The 23,307-nt window shown below is 35.1% G+C and overlaps 1 protein-coding gene across 3 annotated transcripts in view; it reads left to right on the top strand.

Moving 5' to 3' along the window:
* The window catches only part of CDKL4 (cyclin dependent kinase like 4), a 65,542-nt gene that overhangs the window by 25,713 nt on the left and 16,522 nt on the right, over positions 1-23,307 (top strand). For all 3 annotated transcript variants that reach the window (XM_074204341.1, XM_074204347.1, XM_074204333.1), the window contains exons 3-8: positions 656-874; positions 2,514-2,635; positions 8,234-8,306; positions 13,326-13,416; positions 15,901-16,098; positions 18,524-18,606. In XM_074204341.1, the coding sequence (XP_074060442.1) occupies positions 656-874; positions 2,514-2,635; positions 8,234-8,306; positions 13,326-13,416; positions 15,901-16,098; positions 18,524-18,606 (786 nt within the window). The remainder of the gene's footprint in view (positions 1-655; positions 875-2,513; positions 2,636-8,233; positions 8,307-13,325; positions 13,417-15,900; positions 16,099-18,523; positions 18,607-23,307) is intronic.

The raw sequence follows: 23,307 nt of genomic DNA, 5'->3' as shown, positions 1-23,307 counted from the left end.
CTTTTCAGTAAGAGAAATGTTTAGGTTGGCAATTCTCTACTCACACTGATTTTGGAGATATGTAAATTATTTAAATTCTCTAGAATATTTTTTTTCAGATTTTGCAAGGCAAATGGGGTTAAGTGACTTGCCCAAGGCCACACAGCTAGAGAATTATTAAGTGTCTGAGATCAAATTTGAACTGAGGTACTCCTGACTCCAGGGCCGGTGCTCTGTCCACTCCACCACCTAGCCACCCCTCTAGAACACTTCTAACTCTTATACTCTTCCCTCTCAGTAAGTAGCTCAAGGGACATCTTTAGAAATGGAGGGAAATGGAATTGGGAGGATCAGGAGATGTCCAATTTTTAGGTTAAAAGACTTTAAGAGGTAAGGACCTTTTTGTGAGGACCAGTGCAGTTGGGTAAGTAACACTGATTCATACAGTAAAAGTATAAACAAATGTATTCTATCAATTTAAAACAGACACGCAGTTAGAGGATGTCTACTGGGCTAAACAATTTCATAAAAAAGTTGTAAATGTTTTCAAATGAATAGATTGAGTTAATTCTTTGACATTTTTGGCACCTCAGTTCTTTTCAATTTATGTGAAAATTGTAAATATACTGTCATATATAACTGAATTTTAAAGAAAACACTAAAATTAATTTTTTAGGTGCAACAAACTCCATCAGCACATTCTACTGTAATTCGTAATTCAAATATAATGGAAAAGTATGAAAAACTTGGTAAGATTGGAGAAGGATCTTATGGTGTCGTATTCAAGTGCAGAAATAAGAACTCTGGACAAGTTGTGGCCATTAAAAAATTTTTGGAATCTGAGGATGATCCCATTGTTAAGAAGATAGCATTAAGAGAAATACGTTTATTGAAGGTAGGTAAATTTGATTAAGTATTCCAGATTGTCATGAAATTGTAATGCAGTTTACATATATAGTATAGTTAGAAATTTGTTGAGTTATCCATATATTTTCTCTGTACAGTAGTTTTCAATCAAATATTCAGAGAAGCATAAATGCCATAGTGGATAGAGTGCTGACCTTGGGGTGAGGAAGAGCTAGGTTCAAAACTTACCTCTGATACTGACTGACTATGTGATTATGGATATATAAATATATCTCTATATGTGAGTATATATATATATATATACATAAAATATATATGAATATTCATGCATAGGCATTCATTCTAATAGCATTTGACCAGTTTAGATTCATATAATTAAGAAATATTGAATATTAACTTTTTTAATGAATCATTCAGTTTTAAAATAAGAAAGCACCTTAGAGATCATTTAATCCAACTTCTTTATTTACAGATGGGGAAACTGAGTTCCAGAGAGGTGAGATGCTTTATCTAAGGTCATACAGCTGGAACTTAGAATGCCTTTTTTTCTGAACCCAGGGTTCAGACTATATATTGCTTTCAATTACATATTGCTTCTCTGATTCAATCCATATATGATATAAAATATAATTCTTTGTCATTAGCCAGGTCTTAGCATCCAGGTCAACGATATGCTAGTATGACTAATAAATTAAAGAACTAAGCATCTTTTCTGGTTTTTAAAAACTAAACTAATGAAACAACTTTATTAATTATATTACTGTGGGAGTCTTCCCTTCTTAAAAGATTCACTCCTGGCAAGTTCTGTTGAATATATTTATTTAATAATTTTAATATTTATTTTAATTTTAATATTTTATATTTAAATATTGTATATTTAAAATAAGATTTTATTAATGTTCAGCTTTTCATTAAGAATTTATTTGTAAAACAAATATACAGTGGCACTGTACTTAGTTTTGGTACTTAATTTAATAAAAAAATAAGGTTCCTTGAAAGATATTCTTTGGTTTTATCCTTGTCTGGGAATGTGGAATGAGGTCTGCTGATTTCAATTGTATACTTACTATTCCTATTATTTTCAAACTGAGCTCCCATAACTCCCTGACCCTTAAAGGTAGATCCTAGATCTGCCAAAAGGGAGAGGAGGGTGAGGAAATGCCTGCACCTCTGCTGTCCAACTTTCTGCCCTGAATTTGGATTCCTGGCACCTGCGTTTTTCCCAGATCTCCAAGTCTGAATGAGCTATTTCTTCTACTTATAATTGGGGGGGGGGGCTATTTTAATTATTTAGTTTTGTTATTCTTTATTTCTAGTACTTTTTAAAATTAAAATATTTTATTTTTTGTTTTTCCAACTATCTAGTACTTTTCTATTAGTTCTTTGGATCTCCTGTTATCTGTCTCATTTAGCAGGGAACCTTCCAGATTTTAACCTTTGATGCTGTAAAAATGATTCCTATATTAGGTAAAAAATTAGACCCAATGATTTCTCAGATTCCTTCCAACTCCAAGTGTCTCTAAATCTTATTTAGAGAAGGATACATGGGAACTGTTTCATCTTCTTGATCAGGTGAGGTACAAGGAATGTTTAGCAGAATAGGGGCCATGAAGGGGTTAATGTGCTCAGAATAAATCACTAGATATTGTATTTTGTTTCTTTTTAAGCAACTAAAGCATGCTAACCTTGTGAACCTCATCGAAGTGTTTCGAAGAAAGCGGAAAATGCATTTGGTTTTTGAGTACTGTGATCATACACTTTTGAATGAGCTGGAGAGAAATCCAAATGGGTGAGTTACCTGGAAGTTTAATGTCTACAGTGTCATATTGCCTTCATTGTATGTAGATTATAGATGACTTTTCTCTTCTCCACCTTGTGTCCCCTCTGACATCTACAATGAGGTGCCATCAGAGAATATAAACCAGTGGAAAGAGAACCAACCTTGAAGCCAGGAATATTTGAGTTTAAGCCCCATCTCTAACACATGCTGGGTGACCCTAGTCAAAGTCAAGTTGTAGAGAAGATGCCTAATTCTCAATGACAGAGGAAGTTCCTTACCAGAAGCTCCCTACCTCAATGAAGTGACAAGTTCAATCCCTATCTCTATCCCCAACATGTAGGAAGAAAAATCTGCTTAAAAGAAAAAAACCAGGCTATGTATAATAAAGCTTGATACAAATATTTTTGGATTGTCAATATCCTCCTTTATTAGTAAGGGTAATAATAATAATAATAGTTAATATTTATATGGGGCAGTTAAATGGCCCAATGGATAGAGTACCAGACCTGGACTCAGAAAGACTCATCTTCTTGACCTTGGGCACTTACTAGCTGTGTGACCCTGGGCAAGTCACTTAACCCTTTTTGCTTCAGGTTCTTCATCTGTCAAATGAGCTAGAGAAGGAAATGGCACACCACCCCAGTATTTTTGCCAGGAAAACTCCAAATGGGATCATGAAGGGTCCTACGTGAATGAAACAACTTAACACCAATATTTATATAGTGCTTATTTTGGCCCAGGTACTTAATAATTATTATCTCATTAGATCTTCAAAAGTTTACAGATGAGAAAACTGAGGTAGATAGGGTTTAAATGACTTACCCAGGATCACACAACTAGCAAACTTGATTTTAACTCGATTTTTGACTACAGACTCAGTGCTTTTAACTACTATACCACTGAGCTGCCACTTAAAGAAAATAAAGAATTCATCTGTAGCTTAAAATAATTTAAGATTATGGGTCTGTATCTTCCTTTTCAAAGTTCTTGAGTCCCTATCAATATATTTATCTTTGCTGGTCAGCCAGAAAGCACAATTAGTTCCAAGCAAAGCATTGTAAGAAAAGTAGTGATAAAAGATTGCAACTCTGTCCCCGCTGTGTCCAGGATACTTTGTCTCCAGTATAAGCTATCATTGGGAAGAAGGGACACATATGGGGCTTGGGTGGAGAGGCACTGATGTAATGACCCAGGAACATCATAAGAAGGGAGAAACCCGAAGCATGAGAGGGCTGGACTTCAGGGTCCAGATGCCTGATCATCATTGCATTTCTCCCTGCCTCCCTGAGGCTAGTGTGTAGTCTCCTCTTGCATGCAATCTCTGTCAATTATGCAGAATCTCCTCAATATGTAACCTCTTCTGGACATTTCTCACTACTGGTCTCATACGGGTTCTGCACACTCAGCATGTGATGGGAGTTATTCTGTTTCCCTCTTTTGGCTTCAGTTGGAATTTTTCAGGTGAGGCACTATCTCATCGGAAGAGTGGGTTCTGCTGAGCCCTTAAGTAGAAAAAACCAAAACGAAACAGAAGCTCTAATACCCAATTCATCTCACTGGAGAGGAAAAGCCTTCCTTGGGATTGGGGAAGGGAAGAAGGGAAAACTTTCCAGTTTTTATGTTTATTTCCATCTCTAAGCCTTGTCTGGAATGGATATTCTCTTCCAGAAAGAGAAAAATTCCAAACTCTTACTGCAGGTTAGTTTAAAACCTCAGGTTTAAGACTACTTTTTTTTGCTTTTGTTTTTGTGAGGTAATGGGGTTAAAAAACTGTTAAGTCTATTTTTTAAAATGAAAACTCTTAATTTTTTTCTAGACAAAATGGAAAGAGAATAGACCTCTAAGCAAGGAAGACTTCTGCCCCTTACAAGTACTGGCTGTGTGACCCTGGGCAAGTCATTTTACCTCTAGGCAACTAAGACTATAACTTGAAAAGGAGGTGATGTGCATCTTCTCAAGGAGGAAGAGGTTTCCTCCAGGAGTTCTTTAATCCAGGTCTAGGCTGTATCCATTTCCCTGTGTCCTAGTCACTGAAGATGGCATCTCAAGAAAGTATAGGCTGCTCCCTATTTAATTCTTAATAAGTGACCATTAGAGTAGCTACTTGCCCAACATAACACCAAAGATTCTACTGGGTTCTGCACTCCCTATATTTTCAGTTTTAGAACTCCTTTGCTCTCCCATATGGCTGAGTAAAATGGAGAAAAGTTTTAAAGCAAAAATAAGCCCAAATGGCAAGGCCATTGTCCCCCCCCCCCCCCCCGCCTGCCCTTGTGTGCTGATAAATCTTTTCTGAACTTTCTGTATGGTTGCATCATTATTGGATAGTTTTAACCTGATCCAGCCTCTGAGATGGACTCTGGGGTAGGGGGAGGAGAAGGAGTTAATCTCAGGATTAGGAGACTAAAGACCTCAGTCACAGATACAGAGAGAGACCTTTAAAAGTTAATATGAATAGAGATGCTATTTGCAATCAGAAAAAGAATTGATAAATAGAAGCATATATGTAAGTGATATTTGTGTATAATGGTAGTCCTCTCCTAGGTAGGAGGAGGGAAAGAAAAAAGAAATATACATGATAACTTTATTATATATTTATATGAAATAGCAAGTTGTACAGATTTTCATTTGCACTCATCTTTTTTATTATGCTGTTATAGAAATACTTGTTTTATTCCATAAATTAAAAATAAAATACATTTAAAAATTGTTTCAAGGTAGAGAATTTTGGGAGTAGCTGTGAATTCAATAGCAGTAACATCAGAGAAAGGCTTAAGCTAAATCAGAGTCTCTATCTAATGCCATTATCAAGGAGGTCTCTGCGAGGTTACTTAATCACAGATAACATATTAGATGGAGGTTTTAGTCAAGCTCAAAATCAGAAGTAATAGGTCAGCAGGTAAGTGTCAGCAGAGGACAGAGTCAAAGGTTAGTATTGTTGAGTATTGAAATCTGTAGGTAATGTTGATTCATTTAGTCTGATGGCATGAGTGCCCTTTTAAGCTGAATAACTTGGCATTACTCCTTTTCCCTCCTGTGTTTTATTTAGACACAACAGAGCTGTTCAGGCCAAAAAAGAGTCTGTGATGAAAATCAGCTGTGTGAGCTTGGCAAGTCATTTAATCCCCCTAGTTCCTAGGTTTCATCATATAAATAAAAATATATATAAATATACATATGTAATATATATTTATATATATATTATATATATAAATAAATATATATAAATATAAATAAAAAATAAAGGGATTCTTCCTCCCCCCTTTTATGTTTCTCTTTCAGAGTTGCTTTTGTTTGAATGACTCTTTATGATTCCTTTTGGTTTTGTATTGTTGGGTGTTTTTTTTGCAAAAATCCTGAAGTAGTTTGCCTTTTCTTCTCCTGCTCATTTTTTAAATGAAGAAACTGAGGCAAACAGGGTTAAATGACTTGCCCAGGGTCACATAGTTAGGAAATGTCTGGTCACATTTGAACTCAGGAACTCGTGTCACTTAGCAACCCCTCTTTCAGAGTTATAAGCACTAAAGATCTGTCAATATTTTAAATGTAATATGTGCATTTGGATTCTTTGAGGAAGTTTATTTAAAGCTTTTTCATTTCAATTCAAGTGATCATCTTTAGATAGTTGCACAATCTTTGTATTTATGAACTCCTAAAATAATTTTTTTATCATTTGGGCTTATTTAGGCAAAGATGACAGTAAAATATTAAAGAAGAAATGGGATAGGTGGTCACATGTTAAGAATAAGGAATAATCAAACCCATGTGTTCTCTTGGATATCAAGGGACAATGAGAAAGAACCTCAGACTGTTGAGTAGCTCCCATGGTAAGATTTGGACATGGATAAAAATTGCATAAGATAGGTGAAGGCAGATATGGGTGGGCCACAATTTGAAACAATGGAGGATGGAATACTCACAATGATGAACTCACCAGATTCATTTGAAGATATAAGGCAAAGTAAATCAGAAAGAAAGTAAATGAAGGATCTCTGAATTTAATGTTATTTTTATAAAAAAAATACCTTTAATAAGTAGCTAAAAGGTGTACTATATTATTATTCTAACAGTCAGCTTCCTGCTTTTTGATGATCTGCCCCCTCTTCCTCTCTCTACTGGAGTCCATATCTCTCTGTCCCATGTTCCCATTACCACAACTTCCCTTTTCCTTTGCTTCCACTCTGCCAGAATCCAAGGTATTTTCTTGTTTTCTGATAATTTTCTGGTGAAGATTTCCAGTTATCCAGAGATGTTTTCTTACAAGAATTTCAGGGAGATTTACATTCAATTCCTACCTAAGATATTTACTAACTTTGTGACTTTGAGTGAGTCACTTAGGCTCTTAGCCTTAGTTTTCTCTTTGGCAAAATGGGAATAATAAATGTGCCTTCCTCAGCATTTTTGAAAGGATTAAATCAAGTGACATGTAAAGTGCTTTGTAAATCTTAAAGCATTATATAAATGCTAGTCTCCCTTATTATTATTTGAAGTTGAATTAAAGAGGAATAACAGTCATTAGTTATAGTCAACCATGGAACAGGATGATGGTCCTATGCAGTGGGAGGCTGGTAAACCAGTTATTTCTACAATTATAAAATTGGTTCTCAAAAAAAAAAAAGAACACGATTTACTTTTTTTAATTTTTTTTTTTAGGTTTTTGCAAGGCAAATGGGGTTAAGTGGCTTGCCCAAGGCCACACAGCTAGGTAATTATTGTCTGAGGCTGCATTTGAACTCAGATCCTCCTGACTCCAAGGCCAGTGCTCTATCCACTGTGCCACCTAGCCGCCCCTTCTCCATCACTTTCTGAAGATTAGATAATTCACTTAAGTTCAACTCTCATAGCCATTCATTGCTACTGGGAAATAACATAGTTTTGACTATAGCGACCTGTGTGGGCAAGGTGATGTCTCCGTTTTTTAGTATGCTGTCCAAATTTGTCATTACTTTCCTTCCGAAGAGCAGATATCTTTTAATTTCATGGCTGCAGTCATCATCTGCAGTGATCTTTCAGGCCAAGAATATAAAATCTGGTAATGCTTGCATTTCTTAGTCCCTTACAAATTCTTAGCATTTTCTAATTCTCTGAATATATTGGAAACATCCCCTGTTCCCACTAAAAGCTATCAAGGAATCATTTAACTGACTTCTTCCAAAGACAAAAGATAGCCCAAAAGTTCTTTCCATAATAAGACTTAAACTAAATTCACTTTTTATTGTTTCTTGAGCTTCTTCCCCCCAATAGATCTTTAAGTATTTATCTTCACAAAAATCTGTTTTATTTGTATTCAAGCACTATATTTTAAGGAGATGATTCTAATAAACAAGTTCACATACTTAATCTGAATTAATTCCAAATTGTTAGATTCCTGAAGTGTGTTAAGTAAGTAGGAGCTAAATTTTCAACATGGGAGAAAAGCATTAACAGAACTTAATATTAATAAATTGAATTCAAATGGAATTATAAGCAGGTTATCATCTGCCTCCTGACTTTTCATATCAATTAAGATCCCACATTAAGAAAATAGATGTTTACATAGACAGTTAAAATTAGTATTTAGTAAATAATATTTCTTTTTGTTAAATTTTTCTTATTTCTTATTTTAAGAGTCGCTGACCACATGCTCAAAAGTGTTTTGTGGCAAACACTACAAGCCCTGAGTTTCTGTCACAAACATAATGTAAGTTATTTATTAATTTTTTCTGAATTATTCTGTTTCTCTTAATAGTTGATGATACTGTTACATATTTCATGTAGTCACTGAGTTGCTTTTAATGATTCCAGAGATGATTTGTGAATTAGGTTGCCAAATTTGTTCAGAATGTTCTTCATGTAACCAAATGTTGCTCTCCTTTTAACCTTTCTAGCCTTCTGCAGTTGTTACTCAGACAGAAATAGAACCTACAGTATGGTCAGTTTGGCATGATGAAAAGTGATGCTACAGAATGCTGAGTAATAGGCTAGAATCTCTGAAGATTCTGGAAAGAGAGTGAGTGAATTGAGCATCAAATTTCAATGTCACAATAGGGTTTTCTTAAAAATCAGCGATATTTTTGGCCATAACCTTTATTTCACATTAATAAAATAGAGAAGGAATTTTGTTCACAAAATCCTTCTCTTCTCTTCCTTAATGATAAGATCAGGACTCTCAAATCCTACCCTACAAAAGATGGCACTGAGTTGAAACAACGCGTCTTTTTTACTCCCACTAAGCTGTCTCATGCAGATATTGCCATTTACTGTTTCATGGTCAATTTTAGCATTCTTTTAATATTGTGGTTTTTTCATAGTAAACTATGTTTTCTCCTTAAATGACATGAAAACCTCACTGCAGACTCACCTGAATGTGATAGAATATCAGAACCTAGAAAGCATTTCCAGTTGGACGGTCTTTGTTTCTTTGCTCTAGGCAACTTCTCTTTGCTCAGGTTTTTTTTTTAATCTTGGACTTGGAAACACCTAATTTTGTATCTCTTTCTAAAAGTGGATAATTTTTCAGACATGCTTCCTTCTTACAAGATGAAAATCACTCCTGAATTCTGGTTATCCTGTGCTCCAATGCTATGGTAAGATTTTGTACATTTTAATAAACATTTTATAGTTATTTTATTAGCCAAAATACATAGAGTAGATAAAAATAGTGTATAAGCCACAATAGTGAAGAAATAAGCTTTTAGCTTTAGGAACAGAATTCTGAAATCTCTTTGTTCTCATTGTTTTCAAGTGAACGTTGGTTTCTGCTCTTCTCGGAGGATAGAAAACTGCTGCTGATCTGACCCAGTGGCCTTGATGAAGATTTCAACAGCAGCCAGGAGACACCATGGCAACCCAGTATCTTGATTGTAGCTAAAACTGTGAGGGTCATTACATGATCACATAAACCCGTATTGACAACAGCATAAGAAGAAAGAAAATGTCCTGCTAATGCTATTTTCTCTAAAATACACTGAGATTTCTGCATCATTAGAAAACAAAATGGTTTGTTTGAGATGTGGATAAAAAAAGATAGTGCTTTTTTTTTTTTACTTGAAGGTTTCTGGAGCTGGTCCTTGATAATGAGAATCAGGTTAAAAATGAGTGGTGCAGTGGATAGAGCACCGGTCCTGAAGTCAGGAGGACCTGAGCTCAAATCCGACTTCAGACACTTAATTGCCTAACTATATGACCTTGGGTACTTAACCCTATTGACTTAAATAAAAAAAAATTAGTAAAAAAGGATTCTTTCTTTGTTTTATTTTTTAGGTTTTTGCAAGGCAGATGGGGTTAAGTGGCTTGCCCAAGGCCACACGGCTAGGTAATTATTAAGTGTCTGAGGTCAGATTTGAACCCAGGTACTCCTGACTCCAAGCCTGGTGTGTTATCTACTATGCCACCTAGCCGCCCCAGAATGCTTCTTTCTAAGATGAACCAAACATCTCCTTTAGTTTTCTGTTTTATTGTAAAAATGTGATTTTACAGCAGCCCCCATTGACATGTCAATGATGTAAAAAGCTTTTGTATCAAAGTTTATTAAAATGCTTTTGCTACATTTATCCCTGTGTTTTTATTCTTCAGTGGAAAATTAAACTTTAGGTGGGAGAAGCACAACATAAAGTTTTCTTTGCTTGTAGAATTGTATCTGTGTGTGTGTGTGTGTGTGTGTGTGTGTGTGTGTGTGTGTGTGTCTAAGTGTTTCAATATTAAGGGCAACTGGGTGGCAGGGTCTGGAGTCAGGAAGACTTCGGAGTTCATATCTGGTCTCAGATACTTTTAGCTGTGTGATTTTGGGCCTTAACTTAACCCTGTTCACCATAGTTTCCTTATATGTAAAATGAACTGGAAAATGAAATGGCCAATCACTTCAGTATCTTTGCCAAGAAAACCCCCACAAAGAATCAGACACTGCTGAAACAACTGAATGATAATACCTGCAATTTCAATATTGATCCAACTGTCCCTGTTTTTGACTTTCTCTTGTCCTCTCACACCAATTTGATCCCATTGCAATCTTACCTCCTTTCCTAGTCTGCCTTTTACCAAATATATACTATCAAGCATATCTGTATATTTATATTAATAATAACACACTTTAATAATACTTTAAGATTACAAAGCCCTTTCATATATTATCTAATTTGATCTTCACAATAAGGTAGTTAATACAAGTAATTAGTATTATCATTATCTCATTTTATAGCTTGGGAAACCAAGGTCCTTAAGAAGTAAAAATGACTTCTTCAAGGTTACACAGCTAGTATCTAGGGAGCTCTCCCAACACAACTTTTCAACAGATGCTAAATCACTAATCCTTCCATTATACTCTGATGACCATTAACATTAAAAGGATAGGAATTCAAGAATAACTCAAAGGACCAAACATCATCATTTAATGATGTGCATTGATTTTATCCATAAGGAAAACAAGAGATAGGAAAGAAAAATTTTTTTATTTCAAATTTCAAAAGAAAATTATTATAAAAATTTTGTATCAAGTTGCACTTCTTTGGCATATTCAATATTTTACTTACATTATGCATTTTCTAGTTTAAAGCTGAAAAAATAAGTTAAAAAATTTTTTTTCTAATGCCTTTGTGTTGGATCCGGAAGACAGGATGCAAATCTTTTTTTTTTAGGTTTTTGCAAGGCAAATGGGGTTAAGTGGCTTGCCCAAGGCCACACAGCTAGGTAATTAAGTGTCTGAAGTTGGATTTGAACTCAAGTACTCCTGACTCCAGGGCCAGTGCTCTACCCACTGCGCCACCTAGCTGCCCTCAAATCTTTTTGAACAAAATGAATGTCTGTTAGATATATTCATTTGACTGTTGATACTACATGTAAGGGCATACAATTTTTCATGATATGACTTCAGATTTATGCAAAGCATAACATTGTTCTAATATGGCCATTCCATGCAATGAATAGCTAGGTAATGTATAGAGTGTTGCATGTGGAGTCAAGGAAGACCTGAATTCAAATTCAGCTTCACACACTTTCTAATTGTATGAGCCTCTGTCTGTCTCAGTTTACTTATCTGTAAAATGAGGATAATAATGGCACCTCACTCCCAGGTCTGCTTTGAGAATTAGATGGGATTATGTTTTTAAAACTATAGCTAAAATTATAAATCCTAATTATTATTACTATTGTTTTCATGATTTTTATCATGATTGTTATTATTAACCAGGTTATACTTCTTTACTTATCCATCTGAAGATTCCATGGGGGAAAAGGGTCTTTTGCATTTAAAAGAATAATGATCTGTATTCCTTCATAATTTAATAATGCAAAACATGTGAGACTCTGTTCTTCTCCTTCCCCATGGCTCTTCAGAGTTAGAACCTGACAGCCTTTGCTGTCTAATTAAAACAAGGGTTTCTATTATTAGCAATTCATATGATCAAACATGAATGACAAGGTTTGGGAAGGTTTTTTTTCTTTTACTCTAGGACAACTATTAGGAAAAAAAAGAATACTTTCAAGAAGAAAAATTATCCCCCTTGGAGATTTAATGGGATCAAGAGAACTGTAGAGTAGGAGAATAATTTCTGTTAAACTAAGTAATTTGGACACTAAATTTTTTTCAGTGCCCTCATATAGATATAACATATACCTCATAAGGCTGTTGCAAAGCTCAAATGAGATGAATGTGATAGTATTTTAAAACTCATATATACAAATATAAGGGTCATTGTTATTTTTGTACATGCAACTCTTATTTTCTGTACTTTGCATAGTACCTTAATTATCATAGATACTTAATATTTTTTGAATAATGAATGAATGGATAGATGGATGGATGGAAAGTAAAACGGAAAGGTAATCTGAAGGCAGGCATTGTATTGTTTCATATCTCTTTGCTTTCAGTGGTATTCACTAAATGTTAATTGACTCTCAGTGGACTCTAGCTCAGGTACCTCATTTAGGGCAGTCCATTCAGGTTAAATATTGTGAAGCAAGTAGTTGCTCTTTGGAAGATGGACTCCATAAAAAGGTAAAGTGTGACCCACTTCTCCCAGATTAAATTCCTCCTTTGCTGTGGAGACTTCTACTTTTGTTGTTCTGGTTGTTTTATGGATTAGATTAAAAGCTTCTTGAAGGCAGGGACTCCTGCTTTTGTTTTGTTTTGGGGTTTTTTTTTTTTTGGTATCCCCAACCCTTAATAGGTTCTTCATAAATATTGATTGATTGATTAATAGATTGACATATCACCTGGTAAGGACACAAGAGATGGCCAGGTGATCACTGAGTTTTGTGATCTAAGTTCATTTTTTTTGATTATATTGAAGATAATTGCCCAAATCAGAAATAAACACTCTAGATCTATCATCAATGCTGAAGTTCACTTTTAAAGTATACAAGGACTTATCCAAATTAAGTATTAAGCAAATCATCTTTTATCATATACTTCAGTAAACTTGTTAAGAATAAAAATAAATAGTGCAGTGTTCATTTCTTAACACTAAAGCTAGGCTCACTTTGTATAACTGCCAACCCCAAAGATTAACTTCGGCTTCAATGACCCAACAGTGTTCTGGGGGTTTTTTCCTTCTTGTCAGCAAGGACAAAATCACCAGGATAATATTTCTTTAGTATAAAGAAGTGAAGCTTCTTGTTTTTTGCTCTGTTGGACTTGGTTCTTCCATTATTGGAAATTCCTCAGTTGATGTTTACCATGTCTTAGTTTAATTAAATCAGAGGATAATGAGATCTCCTCTTACAGTGTATTCACAGGGATGTAAAGCCTGAAAACATCCTGATAACAAAGCAAGGGATGATCAAGATCTGTGACTTTGGATTTGCTCGAATTCTGAGTAAGTAGTGACAGTTTACATTAAATTCCCCTATTCAGTCAGTTATAAGGTAAGATACTAGATACAGATATAGATCTAAATATATACACATATATAGATAGTGATAGAATGCAATGTATATACATGTATACTTAGGTATGTATGCATGTATAAGAATGTGTGAGTGTGTATTATATGCTTCATTTTTATATTGATGTGAAATTTTAATCGTTTATATAATATATACATATATGATATTGATATATACATATCTCAATCTATGAAATCTATGTACTAGTTTAGAAATTAAATGCTTGTTATTATAAAATATTTCAATTTTCAGGGAGGCAAACCTATAATAATGTAGGGAATTCAAGTCTATTAAATACTTGCTGAACAAAGTAAAGGATCATGAGGCATGTAGAGACAGCTTGGTGACAAAGTGGTTAAAAGGGTTTAACTTGGAGTTTGGAACTCCTAAGTTCAAATCTCACCTTTAAGGCTTACTATGTGTCTCTGACCAAGTCACTTAACCACTGTCTGCTTCAGTTTCCACATGTATAAAATATAAATAATAGTAGTACCTTCCTTCCAGGATAATTAAGAGGATCAAATGAGATAATTGTAAAATGCTTTTAAAAACTTGAAAGCTCTCTATATAAATATTATTTATAACTATCATTATTGCCTGGTCTTTGTCTTGTTCCCCTTTTTGCCCAAGTTGCTGTCTTAGTTTTTTCCTTAATACCAATTCTGAGTTCATCATCTAATTGCCGGTCTTTCGAGTACCACAGTCTCCATGGTTAGGTCTCCATGACTTTTTGCCCAACCTCTATCTTTTGCCTAATGCTACCCCTCTCCTAGGTATTAGCATGAGTTACCTAGTAAGACCTGCTCTTGTAATTTTACCCATCACATACTCTTCCTTACTCAATGAGTATCTGGTGATTAAGTTCCGGATATCCAGGGTCAAATAGCATAATTAGAGTAAAAATGCTTTGCAGACTTTAAAGGGACACATAAATGCTACTTTTAAAATTTTACTTAATTTTTAAAACTAATTTTTATTAATCATCATCATTGTCTTCTAAGGACATCAATTATAAGTTACAATCTCTTCCTTAAGGAATTTACAATCTAGCAAAATAGACAAAACATTGCCTACTTAAAATGGTTTATAATAATAATAATAGCTGGCATTTATACAGCACATTAAGTTGCAAAGAACTCGACAAATACCATCTCATTTGAGCTTCACAACTACCCTGGAAGGTGGATGGTAAAATCCTGTTTTACAGATAAGGAAAATGAAGGGTGAGAGAAAATAAATGACTTGCCCAGTGTCACAAAGCTAGTAAGGTCAAATCTGAATTCAAATCTTCCTATCACGAGGTTCCAACTCTGACCACTGCACCATCCTGATTGTCTCCTTTGAATCATATTTAAAGCTGCATATGATTTAGTACCAATGTATAGATAATTATTGTTATTGGATTTTTGATGAGGGAAAGCTCAACGTGGGCTAAGATAATTAGAGAAGACTATATGTGTTAGAATTTGAATATAATTTTGAAGTATGAATAGTATCTGGATAGTCAGAAAGGAGAGAAGAAGGGGCATTTCAGGAGGGAGAAGTTCAATAAGTCCTGAAGATAGAAGTGAACATGGTAGGTTTAGAAGACCTGAATAAGCTGGTCTGGCCAGAGCATAAACTTTCTATTAGGGGATAATGGTGATAAAGGAATAAAGGATAGAGAGGTAAGTGGGTAGAAGAATTTTTAATACAGCAATATTTCTAAATATGACCTAGAAAATTAGTCATTTTTCTTCATTTCTTCATTCTGCTAAGTGCAGAATTTGTGGCAAGCAGAACTATGCATTTGGGCATCTGGTCATTCCTTATTGAGTAAAGAGATTCTTTTCTGACAGTGGAATGGTTGACTTTCACCTACTAGGCAGATTATGAACTGGAAATATGACCTAGGATGTGAGCTTCTTGAGGGGAGGGATTGTGTTTCTCCTCTTCTTGTGTCTTTAAATGCTAATAATGAACAAGCAACCTGATAAAAGTTTAGCAACTGATTGGTTAAGAGATATAAATTAACAAGGGATTAAATAGAATTTATGGTTGCTTGCAATCTACCCATCACTTCGAAATGTAGCAGGCATGAGCATGTGGGTATCATTAACAGGGGCCATATATCTTAATGATTAGCCAGTTTGGGTGACTAAAATAATTTATGCTGTTGAATTGCACTGTGCTGATAATTGTATGCAATAAAACAGTAGGCTTCTTTAATTCTGAAAATATTCCATGCCAGATTGAGTTTCTTTTCTTTTCTGACTATTTTCTAAATGTTAAAGAGATGCCATCCAAAGCTGGGACATTTAAAAACTTAACTCTCCTAAGACTTTTTGGTACTCTTGAATTTGGTAAATAAATACTTTTAAATATAGCACAATTATCAAATTTTATTTTTGAATTTGTATTTGCTGATACTACAGGTCCAGGAGATGCCTATACTGATTATGTTGCTACAAGATGGTACCGAGCACCTGAGCTTCTGGTAGGAGATACACAATATGGTCCTACAGTAGACGTGTGGGCAGTTGGCTGTGTTTTTGCTGAATTGCTGACTGGCAGGCCCCTCTGGCCTGGAAAATCAGATGTGGACCAACTCTTTCTGATCATCAGAACCCTAGGTATAAATAACATTTTGGGATTTACAGAGATTCTCAAATGTTATTAAAAAAAGAAGAGATTTAAAAAAAAGCACTTTTCTTCCATTACCCCAGCATCTTCAAAGTGCACAACTATTCAGCATAATCATTTAGGGTTATAGCCAGAACCCAAGCTGACTGTCTCATATGTAATGCAATAATTCTTCTCTATGTGGAATTTTCAGATCACTTTTCAGGTAACAATCAATTAGTCACAGACCTTACTATGCAGATGCTTCCCGTATCTGGTGGAGATAGAATCATGGAGATGAATCAACTGGCTAGAACTTGATCTAAGCAAGAAATTTCTGATTGGTCAGCAGTTTCTGTCCCCTAAATTAAGGAGTCCTCCACCCCACCCCCCATTGCCCCAGAGGTTTTTCATCTGCTTGTGTTTCTTGCTTTATGGTTGTTCCTGGATTTTAAAATGCTAACTGTGATTCAGAGTATGGTTCATCGGAGATTTGCATCATACAAAGAAACTGCAGGTTTTTAACTATAATGTGCACCCCACTGATTAATCCCATCTTGCTTATTTTTTGTGCTTGAGGTTATTATGCTTGAAGACCACTTAGTTTCTTCTGTTGCAGCAGGTTCTTAATTGAAAGGTATTGCCAAGGGTGTGCTAGAGTCAACTTGAATAGGTTCTGAGAGCTGATTGTGAAATTTTAAGTATGAGTATTTGCACTTCAGAAGTTGGCAAATGCTACATACAAGTCAGGGCTTGATTTATTTTTTTTGTTGATTATCAAAATTTAAGAAAATGATTGAAGAAATGTTATAAGGCAAATTAAACTTAAAGGTGTGTTATGCATATATTTTTCTGTTGAGTTGATTGTTAAATATTTAGCAGCATGCCCTGGGTATTTTCTACAAGAGATCTAGTATGGCACAGTGGAAATAAATACTACAAGATGCCAAGACACCTTTTGCTGTTGTAGTTGTTAAACAAATATTAGCTGCCATTAGACTCTCCATTATTAACTTCCTCTGAGACAGAGGGTAAGTGACTTGCCCAGGATCATACAATTTGTGAATGTATGAAAGAGTCTTTGAACTTAGGTCTATCCTGACTCTAAGCCCAATGTCCACCTACTGTATCTTTTGTGACCAGAGGGCTATGCTGGAGCCCAGAAGACTTGGGTTTATGTCCTACCTGTGGGTAAGACATTTTTATCTTTTCATGATCTCAGTTATTCTTAAGTTGCAAGGTAGAAAAAATACATTCAATCATTACAGTATTGTAAACAGATAGAACAAATAATTAAAACTGAACAAAAACATACCTCCTTCCCTTATTTGCAGAGGGGGTGTTCTGGGGGTATGAAAACTGAATATACTGTCAAAGATGCCTGATGCATTAGTTGGTTTTGCTGAATTGCTTTCCCCTTTCTCTTTTCTGTTCTTTGTTACAAAGATGAATTTGTTGCTTGGGTAGGGAAGAGGGAATTGATCGATTTAGATATGAAAGAAACATAAAATAAAAACTATCAATAAGAATTTTTAAAGTAGTCAACTGGTTGTTCCATATGCCTATATAATCACAGGTTGGTTGCACACCACCCTCACCACCCCCCCCCCCAAAAAAAATGCGGTTATCACACATTTTCCTCCTTTGCTTCTAGCCTTTGTAGAGGCATCTTTACTATGGGAAAGGACTCATCATTTGAATTGTTTTGTTTTAGGTTTTTTTTTTTTTTTTTGCAAGGCAAATGGGGTTAAGTGGCTTGCCCAAGGCCACACAGCTAGGTAACTCATCATTTGAATTGAAGATATTTGTAAAATGCTTCCTGGCACATAATGGGTATTATATAAATGTCAGGTAATTAACAACAACAACAATAATAATAATGATGACTATTTTTACATACCATTTCTTTCCTATGTATCAACATCATAGAGACAGGAAAGAATAAGGTTGAGTAGAAGAATTAGGAAAATGTTAACTTCTTTTAAGTTTACTTGCTATCTCCTATTACCAAGAGCCCAGTTCTAAGCCATGGTGGGGTTTTAAGCCCAGGAATTTCCACTAGATTTGCCTACTAGGTAGAAACTTCCCCAAAGTTCCTAGGAGTTGCACTGGGGCCACATGGCTGCTAAGGACATATCACAAAGTAGCAGGACTCAGGCAGTAGAATTGCCTCAGCCTGTTTTACTGGTGAGTCTCCCAGGTTGGCCTCTAGAGTACTTATCACACTCATTGTTGCACTATAGGAAGTGTAAGGCTGCAGGACATGTCTGTCCTTCAAAGAGAGGGTCAGTGACTTTGCATTTGCCTATTCCACTCATACCTGGGAGAAAAATAGATAACAATCTTTCTTTCTTATCCTGCAGAAAGTAAAACTTTTAAAAAATGTTGTGACTCCTTTACTAAATTTGTATTTATTCTATTATTGATATTTTATAGGAAAACTCATTCCGAGGCATCAAACCATCTTTAAAAGCAACCAATTTTTCCATGGCATAAATATACCGGAACCAGAAGATATGGTATTGTTTGCAACTTGGGGGAATTTTATTCTTCTAGGCCTTTTTTTTTCATATGTGCATGTGTGAAGTATCTAGTTTTAGGGGTAGACACACACAGTGGTTTTTGACCTAACACCTGTTTGTTGGCTCCTGTTTTCCCTATTTCATCAACATTCATCTTTTTGTAAGTTTTTGAGTTTTATATTTTTCTACCTCCCTTCCTTCCTCCCCATTACAGCAAGCAATCCAATATAGATCATACACATACAATCATGTTTAACATATTTCCATTATTAGTCAGGTTGTAAACAGGAATCAGAACTAAAGGGGGGAAAAACATACCTATCTCATCAATATAATGATCAATGCCTAGATCTCGATGAAGGTAGTAAAGAAGTCCAAAGAATTTTTGAACAAAAATTTCTTGACCCCTTTGCATCACAGTTTGTTGTTAAACTAAAACTTGAAATGTTATTTAGCTTTTTAGGGTCAGATGAGTCCCAGCTCTGCTGTAGGCAGTGGAAACAAGTATTGAACTATATTTAGGGACCAGTCCCATCTCTACCATTGAGGTCATAGAATGCTGATCTAGAGTTAAAAGAGACCCCAGAGACCTCCTGGTCCAATATCTTTATTTTATAGATAGGAATCTGAGTCTGAGAGAGGTTAAGTAAATTGTCCAAAATCACCTAGCTAATGAGTAGATGAGCCAGAATCTTTTGCCAGTGTCTCAAGTTCCAGACCCAGTATACTTTCCATTTGATTGCACTGCCTCTAAATTAGGTATATAATTTAAGAATGCCTTCCATTTCCTCTGTAACTATCTAATATGGATATGGTTATTTGTATTTTGTCTCCATGAGAATGTGGGCTTCTTGAGGATAGAGTGACTGAAACTTAGTAAAAACTTAATGAATTGCTGACTGATTTACTATCTATCTAGACCTTTTTTTGTTACTTTGAACTTTGACTTCAGTTTGTTTTGTTCACAAATAATACTATGGCATTTGGGAGAGAGTAATTCTGAAAGAGGAATGAATATGCACAGTACTTTATGGCTAAAATAGGTGATAAAATGCTGGAGAAATATTTATATGCCATTGTCACCCAAAAGGTTGTGGGAAGTAAGCCCAGCTGACAGCAGTAGAGAACCATAAGTCATCCAAGGAACCTCCAAGCTATAGGTTTCTTGCCATTATATTCATGTTGTTACCCTTACAGCCTATTTTAAAAAATCTATTTCTTCCTCCTATCTCCTATCCATGTCCCAATTTAAAAAAATCTTTGTAGCAAGTATGTATAATCAAGAAAAACAAATTACTCTTTTGTTCATGTCTTAAAAAAAAGTATAAACATTTGTATTCTGTCACCTCACTCTTAAGAGTTCGTATATTTCCTTATGAGTTTTAGGGAATTTTAGCTGATCATTGCATTAATCAGAGTTCTTAAATCTTTCAAAGTTGTTTGTATTTCCCATGATGTTGCATAAATTATTCCCATATTATTGTTACATAAGTTGTTCTCTTGGTTCTGTTCCCTTCACTTTGTATCAGTTCATATAGGTCTTTTCAGATTTCTCTGAAACTTTTAATTTCTTAAAGCACAATAGATTTCAATTATATTCATATACTATATTTTGTTCAACCATTCTCCAATTGATGGGCACCCTGTTTAGATTTCAGTTCTTTGGTATTACAAAAAGGCTATGGCAGATATTTTTATACACATCAGTAGTTTTCCTCTTTCTTTGATTCTTTAAAGATTATTAACATTGAATCTTTGATAATACCAAATATCTTAAAATTTAATGTTCCTTCATAGTCTTATAGTTCTCTCTATATATAGTGCATATCCATGTATATCACACAGTTCTCATATGTATATATGTATATCCTGGTAGATATGTATGTGTATATAACTGTACACATACACACACACACACATATATATATATATGTATACATATATATGATTTAAGTTTCCCAAATTCATGAAATAAGGCAGGGCAGCATATTACTCCTATTTTTCACACAGGGAAACTGAGGTTTAAATAGGTTCTCAATTAAGTGATATATTCAAGAACAAATAATGAGGCTTGAGAGTTTTATTAAAAGGAAGCTATGACTTTTCAAATTGTAGTCTTAACCTTTGAGGAAGGCACCAAGAAAAGCTACTATTCAAGATCAATAAGTTAAACATGTTCTGACCAGCATGGAAATTTTGTACTGCATTTTTGCTTTGTACATATGAAGCAAGAACCAAAGTTGTTTTGACATTCTAATTGGAGAAAAGACTCATTTGTCTTTTGGTCTTTCCAGGTAATGTAAGAAGTTAGCAATATACCTGGTTGGTGGCCAACACAAAAACTTTGTCTATAGAGTCTGAATCCAAGTGAATCACTCTGTGTTACCAAGATGCCCCATGAGAGTCACTTCCCCTAAATCTTGACTCTGGAATTTTACCCACTATTGTATCCACTAGTTCTTATTGCTTCTCTTCCACTAATATATTTGGCTGCTCTGTGATGGATTTTTAGAATATAGATCTTTGACACTTTCCAATTTTTACATCCAGATAAAAATTATTTTTCCTTTTTAAAAACAGAAAGAAAGAAAAAACTTTTTTTAACAAACTTCATCAAACATTTTAAAATAGTTATCAGAGAAAACAGTTGTCTGTATTTCCCCGGGCTGTTTTATTCTCTTTAGGGGAAATAACGCTTTTAATAAGAAAATAAATGTCTTCTCCACTAAAGTTTTCTTACTATGGCATATAAATGATTATTTAACAAAATTGCAAGCTGTGCATTCATCAGATAAAAATCCATGGGGAGCCTCTCTAAATTTTTTCAGTTGTCCTGATAGAGGATACTGGAGTGAGTACAACACAATAAGCTGTCTTTTTGACATTGATTTTCTGTTTTCTTGCACATTTAAGTTTGATGGTTGCTTTAAACCACAGATGGTTTGGAATTTGCCTGTGGAAAGGACTTGCCAGAAAAGGATAACACCTCTATTCAGAAGCCATATGATTGACTAGAGTACTCCAGATATGGGGGAAATGTTTAACTTCATTCTTTCAATTTCAATTCATTCACTTTCAAAACTGATACAAATCTGGTCTCATAACTACAGATCAATCACATTTTTTTTATTAAAGATATTATTTGAGTTTTACAATTTTCTCCCAATCTTGCTTCGCTTCCCTCCCCCCACCCCCACCCCACAGATAGCACTCAGTCAGTCTTTACTTTGTTTCCATGTTGTACCTTGATCCAAACTGGGTGTGATGAGAGAGAAATCATATCCTTAAAGAGAACAGAATTCTCAGAGGTAATCAGATCATCAAGATATCTGGTTTTTTTTTTCCAAATTAAAGGGAATAGTCCTTGTACTTTGTTCAAACTCTACAGCAATTTATCTGGATACAGATGGTACTCTCCTTTGCAGACAGCCCAAAATTGTTCCCAATTGTTGCACTGATGGAATGAGCAAGTCCTTCAAGGTTGAACATCACTCCCATGTTGCTGTTAGGGTGTACAGCGTTTTTCTGGTTCTGCTCATCTCACTCAGCATCAGTTCATGCAAATCCCTCCAGGTTTCCCTGAAATCCCGTCCCTCCTGGTTTCTAATAGAACAATAGTGTTCCATGACATACATATATCACAGTTTGCTAAGCCATTCCCCAATTGAAGGACATTTACTGGATTTCCAATTCTTTGCCACCACAAACAGGGCTGCTATAAATATTTTTGTACAAGTAATGTTTTTACCCTTTTTCCTCATCTCTTCAGGGTATAGACCCAGTAGTGGTATTGCTGGGTCAAAGGGTATGCACATTTTTGTTGCCCTTTGGGCATAGTTCCAAAAAGCTCTCCAGAAGGGTTGGATGAGTTCACAGCTCCACCAACAGTGTAATAGTGTCCCAGATTTCCCACATCCCTTCCAACAATGATCATTATCCTTCCTGGTCATACTGGCCAATCTGAGAGGTATGAGGTAGTACCTCAGAGAAGCTTTAATTTGCATTTCTCTAATAATTAATGATTTAGAGCATTTTTTCATATGGCTATGGATTGCTTTGATCTCCTCATCTGTAAATTGCCTTTGCATATCCTTTGACCATTTGTCAAGTGGGGAATGGCTTTTTGTTTTAAAAATATGACTCAGTTAAGAATGTTTGCATTAGGGGACAGCTAGGGTGCAGCAACGAATAGGGCACCATTCCTAGAATCTGGAGGACCTGTGATCAAATCCAGTCTCAGACAAACCTGTATGACTCTGGGTAAAAAGTCACTTAACCCCAATTGCCTCCAAAAAAAACCAAGAATTTTTTCATGAAGTTCTAAATAGTAATTATTATAACTTACATTTCTAAAATATAGGAGACAGCCTTCCATAAAGGATGGAGAGTTGGCTTCTGAGCTAGGAAGACCCTTGTTCATCCCTGACCTCTAATATTTACTGACTGTGAATCATAGACAAATTACATAGTCCCTGAAAGCTCCAGGCAGCTCTCTCAGACTACAGTCTCAGAGAAGGTGCCAATTTGTACTGACAGAAGGGATTTCAGTTCTTCTGTCGATGGATTAAAACAGCCAGTCCTTATCCCATTGACAACACTGCTTTTAGTTCCAAAGTTCATTGTAATATAATGTGTAAACAGGAATGATTATGTATAATTGATCATGTGACCCTCACAACTTTGTGGGATAGGGAAGGC

Source organism: Macrotis lagotis, chromosome 1 (genome assembly GCF_037893015.1).
Source record: "Macrotis lagotis isolate mMagLag1 chromosome 1, bilby.v1.9.chrom.fasta, whole genome shotgun sequence".
Lineage (NCBI taxonomy): Eukaryota > Metazoa > Chordata > Mammalia > Peramelemorphia > Peramelidae > Macrotis > Macrotis lagotis.
The sequence above is the reverse complement of the archived record's forward strand: the minus strand, read 5'-3'. Positions and strand labels throughout refer to the sequence as shown.